The sequence below is a fragment of the Fundulus heteroclitus genome, chromosome 3 (genome assembly GCF_011125445.2).
Source record: "Fundulus heteroclitus isolate FHET01 chromosome 3, MU-UCD_Fhet_4.1, whole genome shotgun sequence".
Classification (NCBI taxonomy): Eukaryota; Metazoa; Chordata; class Actinopteri; order Cyprinodontiformes; family Fundulidae; genus Fundulus; species Fundulus heteroclitus.
In genome coordinates this window covers 29,026,421-29,047,531 of record NC_046363.1, presented here as the reverse complement: position 1 = coordinate 29,047,531, position 21,111 = coordinate 29,026,421, and the positions used below count along the sequence as shown (strand labels likewise).

At 38.9% G+C, this 21,111-nt stretch overlaps 1 protein-coding gene across 2 annotated transcripts in view; it reads right to left on the bottom strand.

Moving 5' to 3' along the window:
* The window catches only part of lpcat3 (lysophosphatidylcholine acyltransferase 3), a 29,606-nt gene that overhangs the window by 7,917 nt on the left and 578 nt on the right, over positions 1–21,111 (bottom strand). Inside the window, exons 2-9 of one of the 2 annotated variants that reach the window (XM_012870321.3) lie at positions 15,874–15,981; positions 9,882–9,991; positions 7,755–7,848; positions 7,539–7,576; positions 4,887–5,065; positions 3,719–3,827; positions 3,525–3,611; positions 2,394–2,557 (exon numbers count right to left, since the gene is read on the bottom strand). In XM_012870321.3, the coding sequence (XP_012725775.2) occupies positions 2,394–2,557; positions 3,525–3,611; positions 3,719–3,827; positions 4,887–5,065; positions 7,539–7,576; positions 7,755–7,848; positions 9,882–9,991; positions 15,874–15,981 (889 nt within the window). The remainder of the gene's footprint in view (positions 1–2,393; positions 2,558–3,524; positions 3,612–3,718; positions 3,828–4,886; positions 5,066–7,538; positions 7,577–7,754; positions 7,849–9,881; positions 9,992–15,873; positions 15,982–21,111) is intronic. The other variant, XM_021320372.2, reaches the window with a different exon arrangement.

Here is a 21,111-nt window from a genome sequence, read left to right as displayed (position 1 = left end):
GATCCTGAGGAATCATCTAATCTACTGGTTGTCCCATAATCACTGCTCAGGTAACGCCAGTGTGCGTGCTTGTTCTTTGTTAGTTTCCTCTTGCTGCGCACTTCTAGTGTTGGCTTCAGCTTCAGTTGTTTATTGGAGCTCCGCTGCTCTCATCGAACACTTTGAAAATGGCTGAGAGTCGCAAGAAGCAAACTGTCTTACAGATTTATGAGAAAAAGAGCAAGGCCTCTAACAGAAGACTTTTATTTTTTCCTAAAATCAGTTTGATGTGTTTTGAGCTGGAACAGCCAACTGTATCAACGTTACACTAATCTGACCCACTCTTCCCATCCACTGAACAAAAATTTGTTAGGATGTTCAGCATAAACCTAGAAACCACCAAAACTCAAATCTATCAAACTAGAAGATGCTGGAACAGCGTCAGAGTCCGCAGTATGCATCAGCCAAAAAAGAAACATCTCTTCAGGTATTAAAACGTTCAGGTCTGACTTACGTTTGCAGCTGTGCAGGTCAAATACCTTCTCAGGAAAAGTTTTATGGTCAAACATAGGCTGAGCTATTTGGCCAAAATTACAACAATATTTGGAAGATTCAATGTGAGGCTTTCAAACCTAAAAACATTTTACCAAGTGGTAAGCATAGAAGGGGTGGCGTCATGCTGAGGGTCTGTTTCACTGCCAAGGGTGCAACAATATGAAGTGGAAGGAATAATACAAAGGTAAAATTACTTTAACTTTGCCTCAAATCAATAGCTAGACATTTGAAAACTTGGACAAAATTTACAGGAAAATGATGAACCAGAGTTCACGGTAGGAAACCAACCTATTGTAAATGAGATCTACCATTTCTGATAAAAAAAAGAAAAAAGTAGGGATGCACCGATGTGAAAATTTAGGCCGATATCGATATCCAATATTAATATTGCTGTTATGTCCGATAACCGATATTTACCGATGTACACAAACATTTATGTTTCTGCAATGCTCAAATTTTACACAGTTTTTGTACCAACTGAAAACTATTCTAACTGAATTTTTTAATGTGGGTTATAGTCTAGACTTACACGCTGCTTTTTGTATGTCTTCTTTCGTCACCGTGAAAAACGGCCACACTGCTGACTTTGCATCTCTGTTTCATTTAAAAAAAAAAAAAAAAAAAAAAAAAAAACCACAATCCTGGCTGTGATTCTTTACTGTCAATGTCACATGATCCAAAAAAAAAAAAAAAAGCATGAGCAACCCCCTGAAACATAGGCACAAAGGGCAACTAGGTGGAAATAAACATCGGTTCTTAATATCGGCCCAGTTTTCCTTATCGGACCGATACCGATATGTTAAAAAATGACTAACATTGGCCGATACCGATGTTAAAGCCGATATACTGTGCATCCCTAAAAAAAAAAATTTGTCAAAACTTCAGCCTAAAATATGCCAGAAAGTTGCCAACAGCTATAAAATGTGTGCCGTCTTTGAATTTGCAAAGGGACAATTAAACCAAATATTAATTAGGTGCAGGTATACATTTAACTGTGTATGTATAATTTCACACTGATGTTAATTAGAAAAAATAAAATCTAATTTGCACACACTGAGTTATTATTTTTACAAAACACCAGAACTCGGTCCAGGACAAAATATGACTTTAAAGCAAATGACCAGTGCATGTAATCCTCTGCCTGATGTTGTAGACATTACCTTTAGGTTTTATAAACCCTGTAACTTTCTTTGAAACAACAACAACAACAGCAATCCAACACAAAGCCATTTAATCTAAACTCAGCTTCTATTGTGGCGCTTAGAACCACAAAAGTGGTGCATTTGAGACTATTAATAGACATTTGTAGGTTAAATAATTAGATCATACTTGTGCCAAGTATGCTCTGCATTTTAAAAAGGCAGGTTATCAGCTATGTTTCATCCTCCTTAATATTTTCATTTTTATGTCAGAGCACCACACCCCTCCACCCCCCCATGCTTTCTGCATCGTAAGCAGTTTGGAAGAGTGGAAAATGAAAGAGTAAGCAAAAGTTGTTATAGCATCGAATGGAAATGGACCGTGTAATAAACTACATGCTCGATAAATAAATTGCTTTATTTGCTGAGGTCTTCGTTGAACTGGGTCAGGCGGTGAAGGAATTTAATGTGTACAACTCCAGCTGGAAAACTGTCAAGGATTCCTTTTGAACCGGACGCCTTTACTTCCTTCTTGTGATTACTGCACTGAGTGTGGCTCCTGATGGCACGTTACCTCTCTCATGTGAGCGAAAGCCATGAATGGATAACTGATTGAACTGTTTCCTCCACTACTTCACTGATAGCTCATTAATTTTTAACTTTTACAACACTGCTCTGATTGTGGTTTAGGGAACACTACAGATGTCAGAAATGACTGACCTTGCAGCCCAGGCATTCGTGTTAATGTTGAATGACGCTATGGTTCCTCCAAAAAGGGGCGTGGTCTCAAACTGCCATAATCTCATGTTGGCGCAGGCGTCCCATTGGTGTTTACCATCCTTGACTCCATTGTACCCCAGACCAGCCAATATACAAACACCCTCCTGGGACAGAACACAAAACAAAAACATATCATAGACACAAGTATCACAGACGCGTGGTCCTGTAAGATCATAAAAGTAACCACTATATTATATATATATTGGGTAGTTTTATATATATATATATATATATTGGGTAGTTTTATATATATATATATATATATATATATATATATATATATATATATATATATATATATATATATATATATATATAGATAGATAGATAGATAGATAGATAGTCGGTCTATTTAAAGAGCTCTATTACTCATATTTTCTAAAGGCAATTCCTTAAAATAATTAGATTTTTCTACAGAACACAGGCTGTAGGTAGATATGGATGGATGCCTAATAAAAAGACATGTTTACTTTGTCTAAAGTATTATACCACAGAGTTGAATTGGTTAAAGAGCAAAGCAGACGCCATGTTAACGATGTTTTTTTTTTTTTTTTTTTTTTTACAAACAAGAATAATATCTTTCATTTAATAATGAACAATTCATTTTCCAGAGGTCTGCTATATTGTCACCCGTTTTCAGAACACAGTTTTTTTCTGTCAATAATCTGGAGAAGTTTTTTTAAACTTTAGTGTTACAAATTCATAAATATTCTTCTGCTTGGCCTTTGCTCTGGGGAGTCCACTTGGCTTATTGTGCAGCGTATAGTTTGAGCTGGAACAAGCAACCCAGATTGCTTCAGGTCAGCCTGTAGCTCTTTAGTCTATTTTTTTTTTTTAAAGCTACTCCAAGCTCGACCGAATCATCAACTCCTTGAGGCAACTTCACTCTGTTAAAGGATTTTCATATTTTTTGCAGTTATTATAGTTATTATAGATTTGTGCTTCTCCTCCACATAAACATCTAGATGATTTATTATGATTGTTTTAATACAAAAAAAAAACAATGTAAGGAGCATTAATGCTGTAAATATTGATGCTGGTAGTAGTTGAGATAGTAAAGAGATGACTTACCGCTATAACCCAACAGCTGACATATTTATACAACATAACTTTGCCCCAAAGCAGAATAAAAACACAGCGATACCAGAATGGCTGAGCCTACAGGAAGGAAATTATTTTCGTTTTAGAAAGTTTGAATAAAAATACATAATCATAATCAAAAATGTTTTATATTGAATATATGTTAAAACTGCATATGTTCTCACCTCGTACTCATCTGTCAAATAGTAGCTGTCTGGATAAGACGGACTAAATATTGCATATATTGCCAGGCAGAGAAAGCCCACAGCAAACCTCCTCATGGCTGGAATAACACTGAAACAGAAATAAAAAGAGGAAGGGGAAAGAAGGGAAAGGTTAACTGAAAGGCTGTATCACTCACTGAGCTATATTATACACTGGAGTGCTAATCGCCCGCTGTTAGAACGAGTCACTGTGAAGCCACCGGCCGCCATATTGGTACTCCCTATTTCCCCCCAGTAACTAAGGAATATGTGCGCTACAGCATCGAATAACGAGGATTTTCTCATGTTCAGGGGGTGCTTAAAACTTTTAAAATGTCAAATGCCATATACTTTTATGTTATGTTCTAAAACTATCACGTACTGAGAAAGTCATGTGCTGAAATATTTTGCATTTTATCTATTTATATTATATATATATATATAAAACATTTATAAATATATAAATAACAATATACAAAAACATATATTTACATATATGTATACATATACACATACTTATATATACACATATATATATATAAATTTAATATGAATAACATGTAAAATATTTCAGCACCTAATTTCCTAGTAGTTGATAGTGTTAGTAGCGGGCGACTGTGGCTTGATGGGTTAAGTAGTCGTCTGGCAACCAGAAGGTTGTGGGTTCGATTCCAGCTTCCCCTTGCCACATGTCGATGTGCCCTTGGGCAAGGCACTTAACCCCAAGTTGCCTACCGAGCTGCGTCTCGGTGTATAAATGTGTGCGCGTTAGTGAGAGCGACTGGGTGAATGTGGCTATAGTGTACAGCGCTTTGAGTGGTCAGCATGACTGGAAAAGCGCTATATAAGTTCAGTCCATTTACCATTTACCATTTAGTACATCCACTGACTGTAGAATTACCTGTGAAACGTTTTTACACAGCCAGAAAACTTCTTGTTGTTGCAACCAAATCCTATGGGATTCTGTGAAAGTAGGGAGTAGCAAGATGGCGGCCAGTGACTTCAGTTTTTCGGCAAAATCAGCACTCCGGTGTATTATATAGCTCAGTGGTATCACTAGAAGGCTGCTTGGTCTTTTTAACCGTACACCTAATTTAGATAGTCTCTGCTAATTTTTCTCTGTATCACTCACAATTGTCCTCACTCGTACCTGTTGGGAAGCTTTCCGGGGCAGTCGGTGAGCTCCTTGGCCACCAGCCTCTGGTAGCTGCGCAACGTAAACTGGGGACCTACCAAGAACCCTCCGTAGAAGTAGGAGAACCCGAAGACCTCGAGCAGCGTGGGCACCGATAGCAGAGCGCCGTTCTTCTGCTCCTGGCTCAGCTGTGACTGGGTTTAAAAAGACATGGAAGCAAGGAAACGAAAAATAAAAAATAAAGAATAGGTTTTGGGAGAATTAATTAAAAAGACAAAATGTAAAAGTAAATAAAAAAACAAAAAAAAAAACAACAACTGCAGACTTTACAAGACAAAGCCATCCACCTGAACTACAATCACAGAAGCAGCCAAGAGGCCCGTGGTAGCTCTGGGGAAGCTGCAGGGATCCGAAGCGTAGGTGGAAACACTTGTCAAAAGGACAACTATTACGCCTGCGCTCCATAAATCTGCCATTTATGGAAGAATCGCAAAAAAAAAAGAAAAAAAGCTACAGTTGAATGAAAGCCCCAAGAAATCCTTTTTAAACTGTGTCACAAGCCATGTAGGGGAAGCTCTGTGAAGGGGGAAACTAACACGGCGCATCATGCTGAAAACGTCATCTCTGTGATGAAACATGGAAGTGGCGCCGTCGTACTGTGGGAATGCTATTCTTCAAAAGGCGATAGGTAAGCTGGTCAAAGTTGAAAGGAAGACGGATAAGGGTGAATATAGAGAAATACCAAAACATAATCTATTCCAGGCGCCAAAATATTCGAGATTGGTCCAGAGGCTCACCTTCCGACAGGAAAACAACCGCAAACATAGTCGGAGCTACAATGGACGTCCCAGTAAAAGTCCAGGCCTAAATCCAATTGAGAATCTGCATCAAGACTTGAAAATTGATGTACTGATGCTCTCCATCCAATGACGGTCAGCTTGAAGCATTTTGCTACAGGTGACGGGCAAAGATGTCAGTCTCTGAAAGTGCAAAGTCTGTAAAGACAAACCTCAAAAGACTCGCAGCTGCAACTGAAGTGAAAATGGTTCTGGAAATAATTGCCTAAGGGCTGAAGGCTGAATAGAAATGCAAGAGTTTGGGCTTTTTAGTTTGTAAAATATATATATATATATATAAAAAGAAAAAAAAACAAATGCAAAAAGTGTTACTTTGTGTAGATCTGAAATCCTAATAAAAACACACTGAAATGTATAGTTGTGGAAAAAATGGAAAGGTTCAAGGAGGCTGTAAAATCAGGAATATTTCAGTGGTCCTTGTATGACCAATCAGATTAGACTCATTTACAAAGACAAACATAAAAAAACAGAAGAAAATCCAGTTAGAGTCATTAAAAAAATCTAACAATTAGAAAATGTCACACGTTTTTTTGCTCAGCTGGAACCAAACTGAAACTACCAGAGCAAGTAATAAATGCCAGGTAAAACTACTTAATGAGCAAGAGATAAAACAAATGAAAGATAAGGTGAAGTGAGGGACAAATAACTGCAGGTAATTGTGACTGAAGCTGTGAGATAAAAAAAAAACATTTGTTTTTTATCAGATGTACTGATACATAAAAAGAGGAAAGGGCTGTGGTTTGTTCGGAGTAAAGGGTCAGGCCGGCTCCTCTCCACACAAAAGGCCTTTTGTTTTCATGGCCTGGATTGCAGTCTGTCCTGTTTTCAGCTGTTTTAGAGGTGAACGGTTCCAGTAGATGAGTAATAAAAATCTGTCACTAGCTGTCCCAGATAGCGTCTCATTCACAGGTGCACGACTTCAGGAAATTATTTAATTGAGATACTATTGCTGTAAATTGAGATAATGACATTTTCATTTTTAATGGTACTATCCTTTCTTGACCAAACCCCATACGTCCCCAGCCCTCTCTGGAGATCTGGCATCCCAGCCACTAAAGAAATGCTCCTGGTGTGGCCATTAAGGAGAGTTAAGGTCCATTCAATTGGCTAAATAAATTATAGATATACTGGGAGCAATTACCATATTGCACACACAGATACTGAAACTGCGAGGCAATTGCTGAATGAGTGACTGAATGATTCAAGAGGATAAAAAAAAAAAAAACTTTGCATTACTCTCCAGCAAACGTATCTGTTTACATGCGCTAAATGTATGAATTTGAAAAGTTTTCAGAGGAAGTATTTCTATTACAGCTGCACAACATATCGAATTGAGCAAAAGCTGAACTGCAAAGAACTGCTGGGATGCAACATTTGGCAGGATAATATATTTTAAGTGCAATGCATGCAAATTATCAACACAGATCTAGGCTTTTTGATTAGCCTATACTGCCCTCAACAACTACAATCGATATATACTTTATTGGCTGGGATGCTAAAGCTCAATCATTTAGCAAAATTATCCCAATTACATGTGCTCTTGACATTGTGCAGCAATAACCTTCTAGCAACCTAGCTTTAGGTATTGCAGAGTACCAAAGCTCATCATAATGATGCTTCTTAGCGTTACGTTCAGTCAAACGTTTTTTTTTATTTCCCTCCTCTTGGGTTTTCCTACGATATGATAAGCAGAAAGAAAAAAAATCAAACAAACAGGAAACCATGAAAAGATAAGGACAAAGAGTCCTAGAGGAACCCGTAAGATGAATTAAGATGATCAAAAATAAGAAGAACAGCTCGACCGACTCACTTGTTCTTTGCCCCCATCGTAGAAATCAAATGCCAAGCCTGTGAATCAGAAAAAGCAGATTCTGTCAGCGACAACTTAAACGAGGCTCGTCATAACCGAGTCCACTCAAAAGGCAGACGAACATTTGCATCACTGCGACGACGTTAAATCAAATAAGAAAATGAAGTTACTGTAGTCACCACTGAAGCAGGGCCAGCTGAGCCGCGATCTACTCACCAATAAGTTTAAGAGTGAGGACACAATGAGGCATCGTCCACTTGATGTCATACTCCTCTGTTGCTGTATAGTAATACCCTGCCATGAGGTAGAGCTGCAGGAAGACAAACGGACTCTGAAGTGAAACGGTCCCAGTAAACATCTTTAAATTATAAGGCAAGCTCAGGACCAGGGCCGCTGCTGCTTTGAGACGTGTCCCTGGTCCAACACACCTGAGGCTTAATAGCATCTTCAGTGTGGATTCAACCTCTAAAGAGTCCTGCTAATTATCTGAATGATGTGTGTTTAAGCAGAGGCACATCTATACCCTGCAGGAGACTGGCTCTCAAGGACTGCAGTTATAAGATTTTATATTTAAGTACAAAATTAAAGAAAATTATTTGGTCATTAACAGCTTTTAAAATGTGGTAGTAACCTGAGATGAAGGACAACACAAAACTGCCCCTGTACCAATGGGCCAGTTGCTTGTATCGAGGTCTATCAATTCAATTCAGTTTATTTATATACCGGCAATTCCCAACAAGTTAACTAAATTTTACAAAGTCAATTTATATCTCTGGAAACCCAGCAGATTGCATTGAGTCATTGACTTGCAGCATTCACTCCTCCTGAATGAGCATGTAGCGACAGTGGCTTTGCAGCAATCCCTTAAAGCGAGCACGCATGTGGCGACAGTGGAGAGGAAAAGCTTTAAAAAGTCCCGGTTTAAAGCGTTTTTAATCTTACGTCTCAATTAGTTAAACTGCTTTTACTGGGAAGTTAGAGGAAAAATCCAGAGACTGGAGATTCCTCCAGCCGTAACAAGCACACAGCAATGCCGCCCTGCCCCTCCCCCACCTGTTGCAGCATAGCACCCATCAGCTAGTTAAAAGACGGCTGTTACACGTTGTAGCTGATTAAAAAGGACGATACATTTTTGGAAAATACTTGAAACTACAGTGGACCCGAGCACATCTGATCAGCAGCTGACGACCTGGCTGTCTCTACTATACTTTCAAAAGGCTTCGGGTCGATTTCCCGGTTTTAAAGGTATCGCAAGGTTTTAAAAACTTTAGAACCCCTAAACCTGTATGTAAAACCAGTCCTACTGCTTAAAGTTGTTTAAATGAGAGGCCAGAGAAAGTGCTGAAATGGCCAGGAGCTATAAAAAAAAAAAAGCATTCAGTAGAGTAACACAGCACTGCTCCTCCCCCACCTGTTGCTGAGCAGTGCCTGTGAGCTAAATCAAAGACGATTTTCCCTAGCTTTGAGGAAATACATGTTTTGTTATTTGGAAATATTGTGCTGTACATCATTACACCTGGTGTGGACAGTAAAAGACTACCAATCATTTGACTGATTCCATATATAGTCTCTAATTTGAAAACTGTCAAAAGTTCTGAATTAACCTTTATTACGTGCATTTTAACAGCAACACTTGGCAGTCAAATTAAGCTTTCATGTGAAAGCAGACAGTTTTAATTTTACCTGCTGCATTTGCTTTAACTCTTAGATTTCTTGCAATAGGCATAATGTTTTTTTATGGCTCACATTTCATTTATCTCATTAAAGAGATACTTTAGGCAGCATGATTATTACTATACTAATTCATAAAATTAAAACGGACAAAAGTTGCTTTTGTTCATCTCTGTATACTACTCCTACCCTTATCTGTCGTGACAAAATCTCTCTAAATTATGAATAATTGTGATGAAATAAATCAAAAACCTGATGTTCTCAATAACCACTTTGGCCTCATTAGTAACACTTCAGTTCTTCTATCTCTGGAGATCATTTTGAACCAGTTTCTCATTATTCTGAGGTACTAAAGACGACTGATTAATGTTTCCAGAGTGCCAATGCTATTGTTTTCAATTGCTTCTAATGAGGAACTGACAGAGAAGCTCGTATGATATAATTTCACCACATAAAGAGAAAAAAAAACCACTTGGATTTAATGTTTTTTGCTTTTTTATATGTAACCAATCATCTGAATGGACATAACAGGAAACTGAAGCATTCATGGTAAAGTATATTGTAGTATGCCAAAAAGTCAAAATGCAAATAACTAAGAGTCCATTTTTAGACACACGTAGTCTGAGTTGGCATAAAAATGCATAAAAAAAAGAAGAAGAAGCAAACTCTCACCATTTGAAATGTAAAACTGCTCAGGACGCCCGTTACCGTCCTGCCCATGAGCCTCAGCATCAGAAATTGGACGAAGACGCATATTGCAGAGTGACAGAGCTGGGAGCCTGGGAGGGAGACGGACAGAGGGGGGGGGGGGGGGGGGGGGGAGATGAAGGTGAGTGCAGTCAGGTGTGACCTGTTGGACTGAAAACGTCAACAGCGTTTTCCTTTACGCATTTCAGTATCGGCTGACACACAGAACGGCAAAGACACAAACAGAACGTGAAATAAGATTTTTTTTTTTAAAAAGGAGAAAAGATAAAAGCTACAGACCTGCTGTATAATCCAAGTGAAGCCACAAAAAGAAAGAAAGGAGAGAAATCAATGTTTATGGTTAGCATTAACTCTAACATTGCACTTGACCACATGGAGGCCCAGTCACACATTATTTCACTTTGGTAGAGGCCAATTTGACATCACTCAGATCACTTCGAACGTTTTACTCAGGTGAACAAAAAAAAGAAAAAAAAAAAAGACAGCAGCTGAAACTGGGTAAAACATTAGTTGCGCTTTAAATACCTGAGCATTATAAAAAAAACTATCTGGTTCTTAATGAGTGGTAAAACTATTTAAATCAACTCTCATGTGAACAAACACTCCACAACAGATTCCATCCTATCATCATTCCTTAAAGCTGCAGTCGGCAACTTTGATATAAATGTATTATTTTACATATTAGTTTAAAACTCTCACTATGTTCTGACAGTAAAATGTGAGGAAAAAAAAATAAAGCTTCTCTGGCTCCTCCGCTGCCATTTGCAGAAATACACCGCTCCCGGTCAGAAACGACCAATCAGAGCCAGGAGGAATGTCTGGCTCTGATTGGTCGTTGGCAGAGTCAATCGCTCGCGCTCCTCACACACCCAACGGCACACAGCGCTACCGTCATTCAAGCCCAATATTGCAGGTGGGCGGCAGCTGTGAGGAGAAATGGTGGAGAAACAACCTGCTTTACAGGAAAACTGTTTCCTGGGGTGACACTGACTCAGAAAAACAAAGACGGATAAACATCGGAGCAGTATGGCAGGCTTTGTTGTGTGGGAGGAGCTGGGAGATCAAGAGGGAGGGACCTGAAAGGTGTGCTTGTTCAAGTTTTCAGGCTAAGTCCAGCGTTTTCTCAGAACTCTCTACGACCAGCTTTACAGATTAAACATTTTCTCTGTGACTTTATCAACTTCCTGGATAGTTGTGGAGGAATTGTGGTCCAGCTTTGCTTCAGCCGTTTGGCACTCATACACATTTGCCACAGCTCAGCTCTCTTAAAGCCTCACCAAAGCATTTCAATCAGGTTGAGGTCTTGACTTAAATTGACTAAACTCTTCATTTGGAGCCAGTTTGTACTGGATTTGCTGCCATGTTTGTGATCATTGTCTTATTGGCGAGTTCGCTTCCTTCTAGAAAGCTCTGATATGCAGTGGTAGGTCTGGTCACTGGTAGCAATAAAACTAAGTCCTAATCATCCCCACGCCACTCCTGTGCTGGAAGGCTGGCATGAGGAGTTTGTGTTGATAAGAGACATTTGGTTTTTGACAAACATGACATCCAACATTCCCGTTTTCTCATCTGGCTAAAAAAAATAAATAAAAAAAAATTCACAACTCTTAGAGTGAATTAAAATAGAAAAAAAAAAAGCCACGGTGCCATGCCCTTTCTAGAGTGTATAGCATTTCCTCCTGGCAACCCTTCCAATCAAGTTATACTTGTTTAGTCTTGTTCTGAGTAGACTGTGGGGAAAACCTTTGGTAACCTGGCCAGCCAGATGGATAATGTGCAGCGCTCTACGTTCTGCACATCAGTCTGGGTCTGCTCCCACCGAATCCGTTCAGGACAAGAAGGACGTTCAGCAGAACTCGCCGTGCTGATTGTAATACCTAGTGCCCGCCTAATGCCCTGACTCTGACTACGCCCCACCCAGTAATTAAATTATTACTCGAACCAATAGCCTTAGAAACAGACATGCATGTTAGGGTAATTATCAGCTACAATAAACCAATAAATAATTTTGGTCCCAGTCCAGGTGAACACTTCGTCCTTGATTAAACCTCTACAGTTAAGCAGTAGTTAAACCACAATTTCCTGTTTTTAAAGGAACAAAAAGACTGAATAGATTTTGTTCAGCGACAAAGCCACGAACTGACAACAGTGCCCTGAATCTTAAATTTAGTGACAATAATGTAAGAAATCTGGGAGGACTTTAAATTCAATAAATAAAAGTTGATCCAGTCGTCTAATTGAGCTTTTACCATGTTAAAGTTCAGTCTTTTTTAGCCTTCCTTAGCTTGAGAGGTTCAGACACTTTCAACACGTCAAGCGTTGATTATTGTAACGCTCTTTGTAATGTCGGTGTCGCTCAGTCGCCCCTCAACGCACTTCAGCTGGTCCGTAATACGGCTGCTTGTCTTTTAAGTGAAACCTCCAGATGTGAGCACATCACCCCCTGTTGTATCCTCCCCTCCACTTGCTTCCTGTTCATTTTAGAATAGATTTTAAACTTTTATTGTTTGTTTTTAAAGCTCCTAATGGTCTGGACCCACCCTACCCTAATGCTGATTTGCTGAGTTTCTGCGTACGCGGCGTATCCCTGAGGTCGTCGTCTCAGTTGTTCTTGAATGTTCTAAATCTATTAATCTAAATCTATTATATTTAGTTCTAAAGAACTAAATATCAACATTGGGCTGAGCGGGCTTTCTCAGTAGCAGATTCAGAAACCAGCTTCCTCTGGATCTAAGCTCAATCACTTACCAGAAAGGCTTTTAATACCTGTTTTTGAATATTTTTATGATTTTCAACTGTTGTATAGGGCTATATAAATAAATAAATTAAATTAGGAGTTATTTTCATATATCTAGACAATACCTGGACTGCGACCCACCAAGGACAAGCGCTTAGAGACAACGGATAAACGGACAATAATTGAGAGTATTGACTACATATTTCTAAGACTCATCTATCAGTTTTGATGAAATATGTGTTTAAACCACATCCTGCAGCCGATCTTGATGTGCCACATGTATGAGGATGTTTCTCTCGTTGTTTTTATGAACTAATAAACTGAAAAAGTTCAAGCCCTGTCCTCCAGTTTTAAAATGTGTCCCATCATGGTGGTATTTGGGAACTCTGGCTCGTCCTGAGGGTGGTGCATGTTCTGAAATGTTTTAGAGCAGCTGCTCTGTATGTCAGGAAGGACCATTTCAGACTACCTAAGCCCAGCATTCAAATATACTGAAGTAATTAATTTAATTATTTGATTGTTACAATATAAATGCATAGAAATTTCAACTGCAGCTGCAGAAATAAAAAAGTACACTGTTGGTTGAAGACGAAAATGCAGAACTTGGTAACCAACTGTTCTGTTTATCTATTTCAGATCTAAACTAAAGAGAAATAAAGTTATGTCGGCTTTTTTTTCGCCCCAGAGAACTGAATGAAATATTTACAGGATTCTATCTGTATTGTAGACAAAGGGAACGGGTCTGAGCCAACGCGCATGGCGTGAATATTTAGTTGTACATCCCTTGTGGTCAGACCTGCTGGCAAAGTCAAAGAGAACCAGATGCACTTCCTCAGAAATGACTAAACAGACATTGATGATTCATCCACATGCAAAACCGCCGAGCCTGATCTGCAGATGTACAGATAATGTCGCGCTTCACCCAGTCCACGCTTTGTGATCTGAACCATGAATAAGAACAGACGTGTTTTGTCTCAGTCCAGTGAATTTAACATGTTTCAATCAAGTGTCTGGAAACTAAGCTAGCTGGTTTAAGCAGATTAATCCTGCAGCCGCCGCCTCTTACTCGCGTTTCAGTTAATGCCTTTAGCAGAACTAGCCAATGTGCTGAAAGTAACAGCGCTGTGACATGAAGCCAGGTCGGATGACGTTTTGGATCTAGGGAGTTGGGACTTAGTTTTTGCGCTGCTTACTACAGAAAAATGTCTGACTTTAAAATCAGTGACACATATTTCTCTTTTATTTCCACATACCACTGACTGCTCCTTACTGTACTTACTGCAAAAGTCTTTGCATAATCCTACCCTACACGTTTCTACACATAGAAATAGCTGAGATTTGTCTCTAAACCTGCTGTGGAGCTTTTTATCGTGTTCTCTTTCACCATAATTAGTGTACTGCTATAAAACAACTACATTTAATTATAAAAAAGTTAATCACTGATGCCAAGCGTCTTGCTGTATTTAACTGTGGAGATCTAAATTATTTGATTTGCGTAAAAACGTTCATTGTAAGTTTTGAGTAAGATTATTTTTGAATGATCTTATATTTTCATAGGACAGCTTCACGTTGTGGATCCACAAAAGGAAACTGAAAGAATATTATGACCGCAAATCATGTTTTGAAATCTGCAGGAAGAAAGCAGTTCCTCGTTTTTGGAAACCTGTACCGAAGTCAGAGCTTTTAGAAAAGTCTCATATTTACCCGTTTAGAGAAGTTTAGGAGAACGGTGCAACGTGTGATGAAATAACTGCTACATGACACTTAGCTGTTAGCGGTTTCATTCATTTTGAGATAGATGGTTTTTGCTTCTCAAAGTGTCACTATTTGCTGCTTTTCCTCGTCTATTACCACCATAGCAAAACCAAAATGTTTCACTCTGAGTCCTAAGAACTGCTGTGATGACAACAGAGTTTTGAGTTGAACATTAATGTCACGTTTTAAGACATGAAGCCTTCTGAAGGGGAAGCTTGTCAACCACTATTCCTGAAAGTGCTTCAACACTTTACTTCCTCCAAGTACTCTTCGTAAAAGTAAAAAATAACGTCAGCAATCTGCAATTTAAGATTAGAGAATCTTGGGATAACATTTTTACTTGGCAGCAAATTAAAAAAAAGCGAGAAAACGATCAATACTTAGAATCAGGCTTAGAAAGAAAGCAAAATACATTTTTAATTACTTATTTTGATAAAATCTTTGGCATCCTGGTTGTCAATTTCCCCATTTCCAAAAAGGACAACATGTAATCTTCCTATAACCTGATTTATATAAAGGCAACCTTTAAACAGTTAAACAAAAGTCCAATTAGTGAAGGCTTCAGACCATTTTTCTAGGACAACGGCAATGCGCAGTAACAGTTTGAAAAGAAAACAATCACAACTCCCAAAAACCCCACACTAAGTTCAGTTTGCATTGATGTTGATGCTAAGAAGGTTATTAACTCATATAATGTTTCACAAGGTAGAGAGGGAGGGATCTTGAACAATCTCTCTATATCATCCAGAGTCCCCTCGCTCTTAAATTTTCATCTAAAATCTTCTGGCACTTCGAAAAGCTCATGATGCCAAGCACTAACAAGGTTCCCCGGGTGTGTTGGAAGTAAAACTGGCCCACGACATCATAGATCCACTGTTGTACGGCAGTGGATCTATGATGGAGGGGGACAGTCTGCAACTCTGGATCCCTGAGCAAAACCCAAAGCCCCAAAAAGCTGGGTCCTCATCCAGGTCTGTGCCCAGTGGTTCAAACAAAAGGGCTTTTGCTGTGGGTACATTGAATTTAAAGGGATTGCTAGGGGTATTTATAACTGTACCATTGGTATTTTCACAAAAAAAATAAAATAAAAAAATATCTATCTATCTATCTATCGATAGATAGATAGATAGATAGATAGATAGATAGATAGATAGATAGATAGATAGATAGATAGATAGATATATATATATATAGATAGATATATATATATATATATATCTATATATATATATATATATATATAGATATATATAGATATCTATATCTATATCATTTCCTAACATGTGATGCCCCCACTGAATAAATTAACATAAACTAAAAGCAGCTTCCTTCCTCAGAAATATTTTTTTTGCATATCTTTACTCGGGGTGCAATCAAATTTGTCCGCACTTGTAGATGCAAATAAGCGACAACGCTATGAAAATCGTCCGCCCTTGTGATTACGCATATTCTTATTCATCTCACCAAAGTTAAATGCTGCGAGCGCCAATCCAGAACAAATGTGGAACAAGTGGATAACTGTCGCTGGCTGGTTGAAGAGGAACCACCGGTACACCAGGGCGAAGGGATACCCTGCAGGAGGAAGAGTCACAGGAGAAACGTGTCAGTGTGGCCACAGCGTGCGTCTTCACGTCAGCCAAGTGAGCCGCACTTTCACTCCTGATATCAACAGCAATGACCTTGTGGGGAAGAGAGTGACACGTACACACAATGAGGCTGATTACAATCGCTGCTGAGAACGCGTGGCGCGTTGCTGCTTTGTAGAGAGAAAGATTAGCGCTCTGTGATCAGGGTAAAGTTTATTTTTCACCAAACATGGACTATTTGTCGCAGTGTAAACTCAATCAGGGAATGCGGGCTGGCTTGATAATGAGGGCGCTATCAAACTCAGTCACGTCTATACTGACTCCCCAAAACAGTACAATACATTTGTCTGATTGCATCTAGCGAAATCCAAAGTCTACAGGATAAAAAAAACACGAGTGTCACAGAAACCTCCAATAAGTCAGAGAGTCAAGATTTACGTATTAGAGGAACACCGCCTTTTGTTCTTGTGAAGGACTTTTAAATATTAAAGCATGGGGTAAACCAAGCTGATCGTGTTTAAAGAAAGGCTCTGGTAACATGAAAACATCAAGAAAACAGAAACTGTAAATTCTTTCCTATGAACATATGGCCAAATCTCACTAAAGGTTTAATTTTTGGAGCTTTCTAAACATAAAAAACAATGTAAGAATGTGAAAAACCACCACTCAGATTCAGACTTTTTCCCCCACTTTTCTGATTCAATAAATTATTTCAGCTCTGTTTCAAAGATAACTTCAGTAAACAACAGTTTTTTTAATGAAAACAAAATAGTAATAAAAAAAAGGACTGTCTGACAACATGAAGTAGGCAAAAACATCACAAAACGCACACAATGTTACCGTCTCAAAGCAATTTCCAAGTGAACCACTGTGAGAGCCGATATTCTTAAATGGATAGCAAACGGTGGTGAACCTAGAGCTGGACGATATAGAATAAAAAGCATATCAATAAAATAGAAATCATATTGATCGATATCGATAATTCAAAACGTAGATTTTAAGTGCAGCCCTGGCCATTTTATGCTGTTGCTTAGTGACCTATTTCCGGATAAAGAACAGACAAACACTGAATTCAAGCTCAATCCTTTATTGAACCAACTTTTTACCATAAGTACAAGTATTTTAAAAATTAAAAAGAATGAGTGCTCTCTGAACTCTTTGAAGGGGGCGGAGCCTGTTTCTTGGGTCTGCGTTTGTGATTGGTTGGGAGGATGTAATGACTGTAATATTAACCTACATGATAGGCTAGAATGGAAAGGGAATGAAAACTTTTCTATTGAACTTTTTATTGACCCTTTTTTCCAATCATCGATGTACGTCTATCGATGGATATATATTGTTATTGAATTATCGTCCAGCCCTAGGTAAACCCTCCCAGGAGTGACCGGCCTCCCAACATCAACCTAAGGGTACTATCTGGAAGGACAGCGTCTCCATCTGGTTTAAAGCTAACAGTATTTCAGACAGAGATCATCTCAACAGCCCAACAAGGTGGACTGATGCTCTCTAGCAGGTCATTCAGACAACGTCCAGCCATCAGTTAGTGACCTTTAGGCCAAGCACACCACAAATCTCTCCACTTACTGCCTCAAAATGGAAAAAAAAATTGAGGTTTTGAATTGGCCTAATCAAAGGCTGGACTTAAATCTGATTAGGCTGCTGTGGCATGACCTTAAACAGGCTGTTTATGCTCGAAAACCTGCCGATGTGACTGACTTACGGGTTTTCTGCAAGGAAGAGTGTGTTACAGCTCCTTCACAGTGATGAAGCAGACACGCTGCCGGTTATCACAAAAACTTCCTAGTAGTTGTCGTAGGGCTGGGCGATATGGATTAAAAAATAAATCTCCGATTTTATCATACCAAATCCGATTAATCGATTTTTTCCTCCTTTTTGTTTCATAAAAAGAAATTAAAGAAATTATTTTAAAACCTTGCTTTTTATGTCAAGCATTTCGTCAGGGAGTTGACCTGAATTCAAAGTGCAACTAAAAACAAGCTGTGAAACATGCAAAACAAGATGGCAGCCGTGCCATTATAAACAATGAAAATATAACAAAACATTTGCTGCTAGTGGTATTACACATTGAGCTAAGAACAGGCTTCACTCCACTTGTGAACTTTAAACTAAGTTAAAAAAAAAAAAGTAAATAAGTAAATGAAGTACCTTGTATTATGGTAAAAAAAAGTTTCCACTTAACAATATTTTGACAATACATTTGCCTAAACATATATTCAGCATTACATGCTGTTCTCTTCATGGAAACCCAATGAGTGTATTGGCAAAATAAAATCCAGATTTTCCAAAAATGAAATCTTAAAGAATTGTAAATTCGAATTAATCGATTAAATCGATTTATCGCCCAGCCCTAAGTTGTCGTTGCCAATGATTATTTTCCATTAAATATTTTGAAAATTGCATTTTGTATTTTCTCAGGTTATTTTATCTTATAACCAAATGTGTTTGTTGATTTAACTTTAAAAACACAAGAAAAACCAACAACAACAACAAAAAACAGAAGATATCTGCAATACAAGAAGAGTTTTCACCTATCAGGTAGGTTAACAGCAAAGTCACAACAGCCTCCCAGCCAATCAGAAACACAGACCTAGGAACACACCATCACCAAGCTCCGCCCCCTTCAAAGAGGTCAGAGAGCATGCATTCTCTTTCTTTTTTAAAAACTTGCAGTTTTGATAAAAAGTTGGTTGAATAAAGGGTTGAGCTTGAATTTGGTATTTGAGTTCTTTATTTAAAAATCGGTCATTAAGCAACAGCATAAAGTGGCCAGGGCTGCACTTTTTTTTTGATAATTATCAATATTGAGCAATATGACTTCTATTTTATCCATATGCTTTTTTTCCTATGTCATCCAGCCCTAGCAAGAGGGCAACAACTAGACCACTCAGCAAAACGCCTTCTCCTAATCCATGGAAGTTGTGCCAGTCCGTTACTATACGACGGCTGCATTATGCAACAAACCTTAAGCAACATGCAGCAAGTGCATGCAAGAGGATGACTCAAGACGTTAACACAGCCAAAGTCTAATCTGAACGGTCCTGTTGAGGCTATGCTGTATCATAGACAGCAGTCCGGGGGAAAAAATCTGACGTGTCCATGTGCCGGAGCGAAGTTCAAAGAGCCCAGACCACAGCGGTGCAAACATTTGTAACCCGTTTTGGAGAGGTTACTCCGTGTCATGCTGCATTCACAGACCTGGACCGCTTCCCAACTCAACCTCAAAACTATAGCACCGCAACCCTGGCGCTGTCTCTGGGTTTTAATAACCCAATCGACGTGCCCTGCTTTGCCTGTGCACAAAAAATATCCATATTAGTACACCGACACACAGCCGGCATATCCAAATCAGGGCTGTTAAACCTATAGTAAACCAACAAGTCTGAGAGTAAACCCAAAAGGTACACTCTCCTTTAATGAACAGTCAGGATGAATGGTTCTAACTGTCCCATTATTTAAATCAACCACCTACATGTTTGTCTTAATATGTGACACTTTCAGTATTTAGTCACTTATTTCATGCAGTCCGCTGTAAAATAATCTAAACTGTTAGTTTATTAAACCCTCCCTAACATGAGATTTGGGCACCTGAACAGTAGTGATTTGTTCTCTGTGTACAGTCAGAGAAACGACAAAAATAATGCCTGGAATCAGAATTTGAAATGACACAAACCAACTCTAAATTAAGAATCCAATATGGCTGCCACACAGCAAAACATAGTAAAGGTTTTGAGGCAAAAACTGTATTATCACTTCTGATGATTAAAATCTCGTTACGGCAGTGGCACACAATGACGTACAATATCTGTTTGGGAACTTATTACATAAGCATTTGGATGCATAAAATGGAGAAGAACACATTGTTTTTTCCACTTGATAGTCACGCCAAAGCGTTGAACTCGGGTGTGGCTGTGTTCCCAGTTCCAAGCTCTGACTTCCAAGACAGATAAAACGCACCATCGGTCCCCTTCAGACCAAATGTCTTCCCTAGAGCAGCATTGGCCCTTGCCCCACTGACTAATTAGTACAGATGAGAGTTAAAAAACCATTCAAAACAACAAAGCAGAATTCATGTCCCTACATAAAACACATTAATTGCACATATTTTAAATGACATGTTTAATAAAGTAGCAAGTGAAAACCCAAAATTAACTTTCTCAGAAAAGAGCAGTATTATACGCGAGCTGCTGTAGCCAAGCATGGAAAGTTAAGTGGAAGGAAAAAAAACAGCTGTAGGAATGAGATAGCCACAGCCTTTAGGAGGATTGTGGTGCGAACGGCATGTAAGAATTTGGGGAGACGTTCAACAGCTACTGCCGTTGGTCCACTGTGTTTTATTAAGAAGTCCAATGTAAGAAGAGGTCAGAGCAGTAACCATGCCTGGTTAAATGACCACGGCATCACTGTGCCCTGACACAAACCCTACATGGAACCTGGGCTAAATTGCCAATAGGAAGTCGGACTGACAACCCGGGCTTTCATGCAAAAGTTGCCAAGATCAAGTACTGAGCGCAGACCCTGCACACACCTTTCAACAGGGTGACGTTTCTCCATTAAAACAGTTTTTTTTTTTTTTTAAAGTTAATTTAATGCAACGCTGACATTTTCTGAGAAACTTGAGGCTGGGTTTCCTTTAGCTGTACACCATTATCAGAAACATTAACAGGAAGAAACACTTCCAAAACGATTCTACACAACACACGAGCTGAATTATTACACTTTGACTCTTTGATGATCTTCTAAATTAACAAGATGCACAAACAAGTAATAAAGTTTGTTTATTATTATTATTGAATTTAGTTGAACTGTGACACTTTTTCCCCCTACCTCTACAGCTCTAAAAACTAGGAAACGTTTTAGGGGAGCATGTTTTCGTAGCCAGTGCACCAAAAGACATCTTCATCACCACCCAACCACAAAGCCCACATGCAGTTTAACCCCAAAAGTGTGGTCAGCTTTGTTTCTATAGTGCTGCTGCAAAAATAAATCCACCTCACTCAGCAGCCACACGTTTGCCTTTAGCCGTGAGATTTAGAGGGAAACCCCGCTTGACATGTTCGTTCCTGGCCTGCTGGATATCAGGCTTGCATTAGGAGTA